At 38.8% G+C, this 12,584-nt stretch overlaps 1 protein-coding gene across 1 annotated transcript in view; it reads left to right on the top strand.

Annotated features, from left to right (window-relative positions):
• The window catches only part of CHMP4C (charged multivesicular body protein 4C), a 42,618-nt gene extending 30,534 nt beyond the window's left edge, over positions 1 to 12,084 (top strand). The window contains exons 3-5 of the mRNA XM_089660983.1: positions 2,427 to 2,541; positions 2,675 to 2,783; positions 7,328 to 12,084. Of these exons, the coding sequence (XP_089517109.1) occupies positions 2,427 to 2,541; positions 2,675 to 2,783; positions 7,328 to 7,392 (289 nt within the window). The 3' untranslated portion in view covers positions 7,393 to 12,084. The remainder of the gene's footprint in view (positions 1 to 2,426; positions 2,542 to 2,674; positions 2,784 to 7,327) is intronic.
• Positions 12,085 to 12,584: the final 500 nt, after the last annotated feature.

Here is a 12,584-nt window from a genome sequence, read left to right as displayed (position 1 = left end):
TGCACACCATGCCAACTGCAGATCAATCAGAAGCTAAGATGGCTGCTTCCCTGGCTGTAAAGGATAGGAGGGTTTAGTTCTGCTTTAACATTTCTAGATGTTCCTATGAGACAGCAAATGTTTATTTCTTCTGTTTAGGTCCACTTTAACTGCTTTACATGACCCATTTTTAATGCAACACATCACAACACATGGCTATGTGTTGTAGTATAGTTGTGTTGCCTGCTACTATAACAATGCATTTAAATTCAATAGCACCACTAAGTACAATGGTTTTACCTTGTACTACTGTAATCTATACATGTGAATGGGTCCTTTATCAGAGAGACCAAAACAGATCAAAACATTTCAACAATGGGAGATCCCATAGTCCTATACTGATGTGTTCCTATTAAAGTGATTCTAAAGGCTTATTTAAAAAAAAACCAAAAAAAAACAACATGTCTATACTTACCAGTTGTGTGCAGTGGTTTTGCACAGAGCAGCCTGGATCCTCCTCTTCTCAGGTCCCCCGCAGGAGCTCCTGGCCCCTCCCTCCAGTCGGGTGCTCCCACAGCAAGCAGCTTGCTATGGGGGCACTCGCTGCTCCGTGTGTGCGTTCACACACAGGGCTGCAGCTCAGCCCCAACCCCTCTTCTCATTGGCTCACTGGCTGTGACTGACAGCATTGGGAGCCAATGGCTCCTGCTTCTGTCTCAGCCAATGAGGAGAGTGAGTTCCGGGCTAGCTGAGACTCCAGTGCACATCTCTGGACCTAGAGGGGGCTTAGGTGAGTATTGGACTGGGGGGCTTCTGCACAGAGAAGGTTTTTTACTTTCATGCATAGAATGCATGAAGGTTTATAAACCTTGAGCTTTTACAACAACTTTAAGCCCTTCTAACCAGGTAATTTGAAGACAGGGAGAAGGCAGGTTGAGGGTCAGGGCTAGAAACAATAAAGCACAAGGTGAAGGCAGGCAGAGAATGTAAACTAACTGAAGTGTGAGATATGACCAGTGGCAGATTCTAAGGATGAGACAAAAAACAGATACCAAGTGCAAGCCAAGTGGAAAACATCAGTATAGGTCCAGAGTTCACAAATACAACCTGACAGGTCAGGATACAAACACCTACCTAGCTGAGTGTCCAGATACCAATTTGAATTCTACTGATTCAGTCCAGGTGTGCAGCTGCACCATGACCACGTAGTGCTGAATATTATCTGGCAGATGGTGGCAACGAGCATCTAGACACATCAGGTTTGAATGCTCTTGGATGGCAGCAAGAGGTTCACAGCACTAAATGTCATTGTGAAGGCTTATGTTTTTTTTTACAATAATGCATTCTCTGCATTAACGTAAAAAGCATTTTATGCTTAGCTTTCTCACCCACCCCCAATACTTACCTGAGCCTGATCTCAATCCAGCACCATGCCGCAGTGGTGCTGCTCTCTTTCTCCTTACTGGACAAGGAGGCAGCAGTGGGAGCCATTGGCTCCTGCTGCTCTCAATCAAATCCAGTGAGGAGGGATAAGCGTGAGGCTGAGCCGGACTGCGGTTGTCAATAGATACACACAGCCCAGCTCGGTTTCGAGTCCGGATGTGTACCACCATAGGAAGTGACTTGCTATGGTGGCACTTGGAGAAGCGGAGGAGCTAGAGTGCCAGCGAGGGCCCCAAAGAAGAGGAGGATCCAGGCCGCACTGTGCAAAACAACTGAACAGATCAGGTAAGTATGTCTATTATTTAAAAAAAAATAATACCTTTACAATCACTTAGTACTAAAGCTGTGTCAGATTCCACAATTTTAAGATGATTCCAGAACAGAAATAGAGGAGAAACATTTTAGTGGGACACTTTTACTATCTAAGAGGGGATTTCCCTTACTTTAAAGACATTTTTCCTCACTTCCTGTTGGGTCTGTAGGACTGTAAGTAATGGGAAATTTCTCCAGTTGAACAGAGATGGCAAACCAGCTGACATGAGTTTTTAACCATTCTCTAATCTAATTGGAAAATTTAGATATGTTTTAGCCCCATAGCACCACCTCCCAGTGGCCTGTTAAGATGCTTTGATGACTGGGTTTCCCTGTCATGTGACCGCTGTGATTGGCTCTTACAGTGGTTATATGATTGGGAGCCCATTGTGCTTGCTCGCGATCAGAGGCTTTGACCAAGAGCTGTCAGTGACAGCTTGGTTAGTGTGATGGGAGCGCACAGTGAGCGTGGTCTTAGCACACAACCTCAGGCTCCAATGGATGCATATGTGCTGCACCTGGGGGTTAAAGACCCCTTTTCTTGCTGCTGCATATATGTGTAAAGTGGTTGGCAAGGGGTTAAGAGCATCACCTAACACAGCCTCTCTAGTCTAGAGCACAGTGTAATCTCCTGTAATTGATGTATTCTTAGTGATCCTTATCTGCTGACAGTATGCTTTTTTTATTCATAGGGATCTTGATAAGATTGATGACCTTATGCAGGATATTCATGAGCAGCAAGATGTTGCACAAGAAATTTCTGATGCCATTTCTCGACCAATTGGTATTGGTGAAGAGTTTGATGAGGCAAGTAGCAAACATAACTAGATCGCAACTTACAAAATATTGTTATATTATTTGCTGAGTGCGTATATTTTTATTATAATTAAATGTACCTGTTGTTGTAGAGTGTCTCACTGTATGTCTGTTAATCTTTCAGGATGAGTTAATGGCAGAATTAGAAGAGCTGGAACAGGAGGATCTCAACAGACACATGGCCAGTGTCACGTTGCCTAGTGCACCATCTCACAAACTTCCTGCCCGGCCAGGTATACAAGTTTCTGAATGTCTGAGATTAGTCATGTAATCATCTATACCCTAGTGATCACCAGGAAGTTCTTCATGAGCCCCATATGGCTTCATACATTATAATATAGTTTTGAATAACCTTTGTCAATCATTCTAAACTGAGATATATTAATATAGAAGAACTTGTTGCATTATATATTTCTCATAAACCTGAAACTAGTCAAGAGCTCTCCAACTACATACAGTTCAACTGCTTATTATTTTTACATTTCAGAGCAACACTATAGTGTGGCTTGCAATCATTTAAATTATTTACAGACAGGGTATAGCACAGACAGATAGAAAAACTTTTGAGTCTGCAGCCTAGATTGTCATACCACCTACAATAATAATACAATACAATAATAATAATAATGCAAGTGAATAAAGGAATGCAATGGCTTCTTCCATTGGCTGAGGACTCCAGTTGTGAGATTTTGGCACCTGAACTCCAACTCCCAAATCCACACATCTCTTGTGGTCATTATAGAGACGTCTTCAGCTAGCCATACACAGTTACATTTACAGTCAAAAGTTTGTACTAAACGCTGAGAAATCATTCATCAAAGCATTCACTGATGCCATCATTAAGTCGACTCATTTAATTTGATCCTTTACAAATTTCGGCCAGACCTACTACTTGAGCAGATTCCCAGTCATATCAAACAGGTTGCTTTTATTGCTTCTGAAACATTTATTTAATTAATATTGAAACATTTAGTTATTCATATTTCGATATTTTAATGTATTGTTTATGAAACATTTATTTATTCATATTTCGAACTATATTTATATTTACCTTGTATGTTCATCAGTCAATGGGTTGTCTTTGTGTGTGTATGTACTGTATATGTATATATATAATACATATATATATATATATATATGTATATATGTATGCGTGTGTTTATACATATATATATGTATGTGTGCGTGTGTATATATGTGTACAGTATAAGCGCGGTACAGTATAAGAATTCATAGTTTAACCTCTTCTATGTCCTCACCACAAAAATCATCGTTTGAACTTTGCAAATGAACATATAGACAAGCCTGATGCATTTTGGAAACAAGTTCTGTGGACCGATGAGGTTAAAATTGAACTTTTTGGCCGGAATGAGCAAAGGTACGTTTGGAGAAGAAGGGGCACAGAATTTAATGAAAAGAACCTCTGTCCAACTGTTAAGCATGGGGTTGGATCAATCATGCTTTGGGGTTGTGTTGCAGCCAGTGGCACAGGGAACATCTCACGAGTAGAAGGAAAAATGGATTCAATAAAATTTCAGCAAATTTTGGATGGTAACTTGATGCCATCTGTGAAAAAGCTGAAGTTAAAGAGAGTATGGGTTCTACAAATGGATAATGATCCTAAACACACCTCGAAATCCACGGGGGATTACATCAAGAGGCGTAAACTGAAGGTTTTGCCATGGCCTTCACAATCTCCTGACCTCAACATAATTGAAAATCTATGGATAGACCTTAAAAGAGCAGTGCGTGACAGACAGCCCAGAAATCTCAAAGAACTGGAAGACTTTTGTAAGGAAGAATGGGCAAAGATACCTCAAACAAGAATTGAAAGACTCTTGGCTGGCTACAAAAAGCGTTTACAAGCTGTGATACTTGCCAAAGGGGGCAGTACAAGATATTAACTCTGCAGGGTGCCCAAACTTTTGCAGACGCCATTTTTTTGTTTTCTGTTATTTTGAAAGTGTAAATGATGGAAATAAAATCTAACTTTTGTTGACATATTATAAGAATGTCTAATCTGTAATTTGATGCCTTTTGGAGATTTTTCCATCGTTCCTTGTCTTCTTATTCACATTAATACAAATTTTTAGCTGGGGTGCCCAAACTTTTGATCCCCACTGTATGTGTATATATATGTATGTGTATATATATACAGTTGTGCTCAAAAGTTTACATACCCTGGCAGAAATTGTGAAATTGTGGCATTGATATTGACTGATCATGCCAAAAAATACCTTGATACCAAGCCAAGGTCAGGTAGACCAAGATTGCAGCCACAACTGCCAGAAGAATTGTTTGGGATACAAAGGGAAACCCATAGGTAACCACAAAAAAAATACAGGCTGCTCTGGAAAAAGACAGTGTGGTTGTTTTGAAGGAGCACAATATGATGACACTTGAACAAAAATGAGCTGCATGGTCGAGGTGGCAGAAAGAAGCCTTTACTGCATCAATGACACAAAAAGGCCTGGTTAGGCATGTCATGGTGTTGTCAGGCATATTGTAACTGGGCTTTTTTGTGGCATTGGTGCAGTAAAGGCTTCTTTCTGGCACTTCGACCAAACAGGTCATTTTTGTTCAAGTATCACCGTATTTTCCAGAGCAGTCTGTTTTTCTTTTGAGGTTGCCTGTGGGTTTTTCTTTGAATCCCAGACAATTCTTCTGTCAGTAATGGCTACAATCTTTCTTGGTCTACCTGACCTTGGCTTGGTATCAAGAGATCCCCAAACTTTCCACTTCTTAATAGGTAATTTAACAGTACTGATTGGCATATTCAAGGCTTTGGACATCTTTATATGTCCTTTTCCATCTTTATAAAGTTCCATTACCTTGTTACGCAGGACTTTTGACAGTTCTTTTCTGATCCCCATGGCTCAGTATCTAGCCTAGTCAGTGCTTCCACGTAAGAGCTAATAAACTCATTGACTATTTATACACTGACACTAATTGCAATTTAAACAGCCACAGATGTGGGACATTAACCTATAATTTACATTTTAACCCGTGTGTTTTTTGAGCGCAACTGTATGTGTGTGTGTGTATATATATATATTTATATATATGTGTGTGTGTATATGTATTTATATATATGTATGTATGTATATACAGGTGAAACTCGAAAAATTAGAATATCATGCAAACGTTCATTTATTCTAGTAATGCAACTTAAAAGGTGAAACTAATATATGAGATAGACTCATTACATGCAAGGCAAGATCGTTTAAGCCGTGATTTTTAATAATTGTGATGATTATGGCTTACAGCTCATGAAAACCCCAAATCCACAATCTCAGAAAATTAGAATGTTGTGAAAAGGTGCAATATTCTGCAATATTCTAGGATCAAAGTGTCCCACTCTAATCAGCTAATTAAGCCATAACACCTGCAAAGGGTTCCTGAGCCTTTAAATGGTCTCTCAGTCTGGTTCAGTATGAATCATAATCATGGGAAAGACTGCTGACCTGACAGTTGTGCAGAAAACCATCATTGACACCCTCCATAAGGAGAGAAAGCCTCAAAAGGTAATTGCAAAAGACATTGGATGTTCCCAAAGTGCTGTATCATAGCACATTAATAGAAAGTTATGTGGAAGGGAAAAGTGTGGAAGAAAAAGGTGCACAAGCAGCAGGGATGACCGCAGGCTGGAGAGGATTGTCAGGAAAAGGCTATTCAAAAGTGTTGGGGACTTTCACAAGGAGTGGACTGAGGCTGGAGTCAGTGCATCAAGAGCCACCACACACAGACTGATCCTGGACATGGCTTCAAATGTCATATGTCAAGCAGCTCCTGAACAACAAACATCAGAAGCATCTTACCTGGGCTAAAGAAAAACAGACCTGGTCTGTTGCTCAGTGGTCCAAAGTCCTCTTTTCTGATGAGAGCAACTTTTGCATCTCATTTGGAAACCAAGGACCCAGAGTATGGAGGAAGAATGGAGAGGCACACACTGCAAGATGCTTGAAGTCCAGTGTGAAGTTTCCACAGTCTGTGTTGATTTGGGGAGCCATGCCATCTGCTGGTGTTGGTCCACTGTGCTTCATTAAGTCCAGGGTCAACGCAGCCATCTACCAGGAGATTTTGGAGCACTTCATGCTTCCTTCCGCAGACGAGCTTTATGGGATGCTGACTTCATTTTCCAGCAGGACCTGGCACCTGCCCACACTTCCAAAAGCACCAAAACCTGGTTCAATGACCGTGGGATTACTGTGCTTGATTGGCCAGCAACTCGCCTGACCTGAACCCCATAGAGAATCTATGGGGTATTGCCAAGAGAAAGATGAGAGACATGAGACCGAACAATGCAGAAGAGCTGAAGGCCACTATTGAAGCATCTTGGTCTTCCATAACACCTCAGCAGTGCTACAGGCTGATAGCTTCCATGCCACACCGCATGGAGGCAGTAATTGCTGCAAAAGGGGCCCAAACCAAGTACTGAGTACATATGCATGCTTATACTTTTCAGAGGTCCGATATTGTTCTATGTACAATCCTTGTTTTATTGATTGCATGTAATATTCTAATTTTCTGAGATTGTGGATTTGGGGTTTTCATGAGCTGTCAGCCATAATCATCACAATTATGACAAATCACGGCTTGAACTATCTTGCTTTGCATGTAATGAGTCTGTCTCATATATTAGTTTCATCTTTTAAGTTGCATTACTGAAATAAATGATCTTTTGCACCATATTCTAATTTTTCGAGTTTCACCTGTATATATACATCTTTCATAGCACAGGTTCCTCATCAACTGACTGTGTTTTGCTTTTCTACAGCATCATCGCGGAAGAGGGGGGAGGATGAGGATGACATGAAGATGTTGGCTGCCTGGGCTACATAATTTGGAACACTTTCTACTCTCTGTAGAGATTTGTAAATTATGATTATAACTATATGTACAGACTGGGGATCATGAATGTGTACTTCATTAACTTCTGTGCTACAATTACTGGAACTCGACAAGCTGAACACTATCACACATTTAAAACTGCAAAATAGAGTGGGAATCCACACGTTAAAGTGACAGTCTATCTTATGTAACTATGCTGGGCTCTCCAGGTCTCCGGTGTGGTCACACTGGTCAGCTACACTCTCACCTGAGATTTATTTGACCAATACTTGTGAAATTTCATATGCTGTAGAGCCACTACTAAATGTGCTAATATTTATGAAGTCTGGGGTAAGCAAATATTTATCTAATTACAAGAAACATGTGTATTCTTCCTTGATTCTTGGTGTGCTTTGTGTATTTCTTCCAGATCTGTGCAGTAATCCAGCGTGAAACTTTGCCCCCCTGTGCAGGAGCTTCCTGTAATAAAGTCCAGTCATTGCTGCTCTGTCTCCTTGTGCAGGGTGACTGGTCTTGTCTACCCCCTGTAGTTTTTTTCAATGATGAAGTCACTACAATGTTTACACGGCAATAAAAGGGTTTGTAAAATCATTTCCTGCACATAAAAAGGATTTATATCCTCTGTGGCTAATAAGGAATGTATTTAAATGACATTTTTGAGGCTGGAGTTTAGCTTAAAAACATTACCTGAGAAAGGATTTAAGAAAATATGCTGAATAGTAATGCATGAAACATTGCCTTTGGTGAATTGGTGCCTTCATAAATGTTTTTTTTTTTAAATAATTGACTGAGCAAAGTAAAAAAAAAAGTACATCTCTTTTTTAATTATGCCCAGACACACACCATTATAAGACAAGAGAGAAGTATGCAAAGTGCTGTTACCCATAACTTCCTATAAGCAATTATCTTTTTCTGGCTGCTCTAAATTGATGTAGGCTGACATCTGATTGGGTATAATAGGTCACAGCACATCACTATTTGCACTGTTGTATTGTGGTATTAAATGGCCCATTGTCAGCTGTTTACATATATTGTGTAATTTTTATATATTTGATATGGTGCAAGCAGCTTCTCCACATTGCTCCTGTAGTATACCAGCGATTACTACAGCACATTCCCATTTTGTGTTGATCTTATTTTATCATTTGCAGAATTTCAATATACAAACTTTTGGCTGAACTAAGCCTTTCTTGAGAAAAAAAGCTTGTGCACTAAAATACTGCCATACAGAGAAAAATATATGACTAAAGTGTGCTGCAGCGATCACTGTTTATAGCTTTTTTTAATAGATTCACAGGTATATATTATATTTATATTCTTAGACAGCAAAGCATCGTTTTACTCATTTCTAGCAAAGTAAAATGTCTTTAAATTACAAATCTTATACAATATGATATGAAATTCTGTGTTAACCCTAAAAAATTATTTTAAACAAACCCCCCAACAAAAAAAACCCAAGCTGCTGCATTAAAATCAAAAGGATATTGAAAAAATAAAAAAAAAATATATATATACAACTTCATTACTCTAAAATTAATGTATATAAGGTGATACCTATAAATAACAACTGGAAAGTAACACACAAAAGAAAAAAAAAGAAAAAAATGTGTGTGTATATATATACGTATATATTTAAATATATACACACATACACTAATAAATATATGACCATCAACTCATCTTTGTGGATATTATATTTTTTGTCACTGTAGCACTTACAGGATCCATGGACTATTTAGAATACTAAACAATATGTTAATGAGTTGATAGACTGGTTTTATGACTAATATGTATAATAATTGAATGACGCTACTTGCAAAAATAAATAAATATATATACAGTTATACGGTATATAATATAGTTGTTTTCTATAGCTATCACCTTATTTACATTGATTTTGATTTGTACAGGTAATAATTCTTAGAGTAATGGTACTGCAGATATAAGATTATATACAAACACAGACGCAAACAATTGTATGTATGTCATATCAAGCCTTTAATTTTACACAATGCTTTATGATAATTCAAGGCGTAAATGTTGGCAGAAATTTGTTGAAATTGGAATCAAATATAAGCAGTTGTTCTATAGAGCACAGATGGAGAAAGAATAATACTTATTGGTAACTATGGGTAATTGCACACTCTTCATCTATTGTTGCTGAATAAACCTATGAGTGCTTTAATTATGGATACATTTATAAAGCAGTGGACATGACATTTCACCAATGCTACATCCACAAAGCTGAGTGTGATTGTTTGAGTTGTTTAATCCCACACTTCTCTTTTAAAATGATGCCCCTCCCCCCAGCTGAAATTCAATCACATACAGTATAACATACACAAATAAATTCAGCTCTGTATTCATTTACACACCCTTACACATATTTTGATAACTGCAATCAGGGTAGCTGAATTTGAACTGGTATCAGTGACTTGCTGTACAGCAGACTGAGAGAGCTGGAAGCAGCACTAGACAACTATGCTGACAGGAGGAGAGAGCAGAGTGACAGAGAGATGAGCTCATCAGGGTGCTACTTCAACTTTCACTGTCCAGTCACAGGCTGTGGGAGGGGCAAGACCTGTAAATGTTAGTCAGCTACAGCAAATTAAAAAGCAGGGCTCTTCCCCCACCAGACAGGACTGTGCTATGTAAATTGAAAGACAAAAACACAAATCCTTTGGCAGGTAAAACAGCTCTCTTTCATGTATTTCATGTGTATTTAGTTGTTGACTTGGACTTAATCTTTAATGAGAAAATGTAGTATATTTTCAGCAAGAACATGTTTTTACTTAATTCAGTGTTTATTTTAATTGTTGATGTGACTTTGCCATTTACACAAGATTTTTCTTTCAATGTTCTTTCTAATTGCATAAAATGCAGAGATTTGTTTATTAGACACTAGATAGAGCTCTCAGTGGCATATTGCTATCACAGCTTCTGTTTATCAACTGTTAAAAGATATCAGCCATATAGGACATGCATTAAGTTGGAGGAATTAAAGGATAACTAAACCTAAGAAACAATAATGATAACGATTTCAGCTCACCAGTCCTTGGATGTGGTGGCTGCTTTAGTTTTCTTTTTTTCAGGATCAGAATATTTTTAGCAAGTAGATTAAATACCTTAAGGAGGGAGAGCTACAGCAGGTTGGACGCTACGCCACCGGCGCCACGAGGTGCCCCGGCGGCCATCTTGCATATGTACTTGGTCAGTATATTTGATCTGTTGGTACCTCTTCTGCTATTTGTGCCTGCATACTGAATAAATTCCCTAAGGATACTACACTATGTGGCCCTCTCTGTTTGTTTGAGTTCTTATGAGAACCAGCCAGGTTTACAGAGCAGCCATATCAAAGCACCAGGCAGTGAGAGTCACGTGACCAGATCTGACCAGACCAGTTGGATGACACCAGATGTTCAGGGGTCTTTATTATAAATGCGCATTAAGATTCGGTATCTGGTGAGTGCGCAGTTTTTATATTTATCACCTCCTTTACGGTTCCACATATTGGACGTCTGAAGATCATCTGAGATCTCAATAGCACTCCTGTTTTGGACTCATTGATTTTATTGACACTTCCCTCACTTTACAGCCACTGTATAGTGGCCTTTTTACAAGCACATGGTCACTGTATTTGCTTCTTAATCTTGATTTTTACTAATATTGTGGATATTTTTTATAGCGCTCCACCCTCTTGTCTCTAGATTAAATACCTGTTGATCCTGCCAGACATGTAGCATCATTCTCACTTCCTGTGAGCTGACATGGAAGCATAAAATAAAATTCTCTTTCTTGTGTAAACTACTAAGCCCATCAACCGTTATGTGATGAAGGCAGACATATTTGAAATGCAAGCTGACTAACAACCACAACTGCCTCCATAGATACAGTGCAGTGAGTGAGCATTGTCACCCTAGAACAGGGAGTTAGTGTCAGGTAAAAATAAAGGGTAAAAACGCTTGAAAAAAAAAAAAGAAAACTAATGCAGCCACCACATTTTACGAATAGGGAGCTGCAATATATTACATTTTTGGTTTGTGGTTTAGATGCACATTAAACACTTGCAATGTATAAAGAATGCACAACCTATGGGGGTTATTTACTAAAATTGGAGAGTGCAAAATCTGGTGCAGCTCTGCATAGAAACCAATCAGCTTCCAGATTTTATTGTCAAAGCTTAATTGACCAAGCTGAAGTTAGAAGTTACCATGCACAGCTGCACTAGATTTGGAGTGCTCCAGTTTTAGTAAATCTCCCCCATTGTGTGGTATTGCAGAGCTGGAAACAAAACCTGCTCATGTAATAATCACGTTTGGCAGCCCCATGTACATAACTCATTATAGATTAGAGTTAGACTTTTAAAATGTTACCACACATTGAAAAGATCATTTCCGGTAAGATGATGTCTTTTATATGTAAATTTGAACACATTGAACAGATTGTATATTCCCTTTCAATGACTAGGTACGTGGACAAAGGGTTAAGAATGAGGAACACCTACAGTCATACTTGCGGTGTAAAATCAGATTTGACAGCATGTATAAATAATGTAAACTACTTCAGATCAGAAAATACAAAACTGTACATATGTCGTACACTGCTGTTGTATTGTGTAATACCTTTGCTTTTTATTGCTTAGGGTGTAAAATAAAATACTATGGTGTTTATGATTTACAGAAACTGCTTGGAAATCAGTCATTTGGGTTTTCTGAATGCAGTATTAATATAGTATGTCAGTCTGACCCATTCCTCAATACTGTGTGGAAATGTTCAAAGTTCCTCTATCTGGAGTGATTTATGAACCCTGGGGCAAAGGCTAATAGTGCCATTGTGATAGTGACTGGTCAAGTCTTGGATGGGAAAATAAGATATGGAATCTGATTGTGTACTATGGGCAAAACTCCATCTTATTTATTTCAGGTACTTATATAGCGCCGTCAATTTATGCAGCACTTAACATATATATTGTACATTCACATCGGTCCCTAACCCTCAAGGGTCCTAAGCTTACATTCATACATACACATACTAGAGCCAATTTAGACAGGAGCCAATTAGAGTACAAGAGTAAACCCATGCAGGCACAGGGAGAACATGTAAGCTCCAGGCAGGTGGTGCCGTAGTTGGGATTTGAACAAACGTCCCTAGTACTGCCAGGCGGAAGTGCTAACCATTTAGCC

This window comes from Staurois parvus, unplaced genomic scaffold, assembly GCF_062004578.1.
Source record: "Staurois parvus isolate SC_StPar_1 unplaced genomic scaffold, SC_StPar_1.0 ptg001302l, whole genome shotgun sequence".
Lineage (NCBI taxonomy): Eukaryota > Metazoa > Chordata > Amphibia > Anura > Ranidae > Staurois > Staurois parvus.
This window is presented reverse-complemented; position numbering and strand designations above follow the sequence as displayed.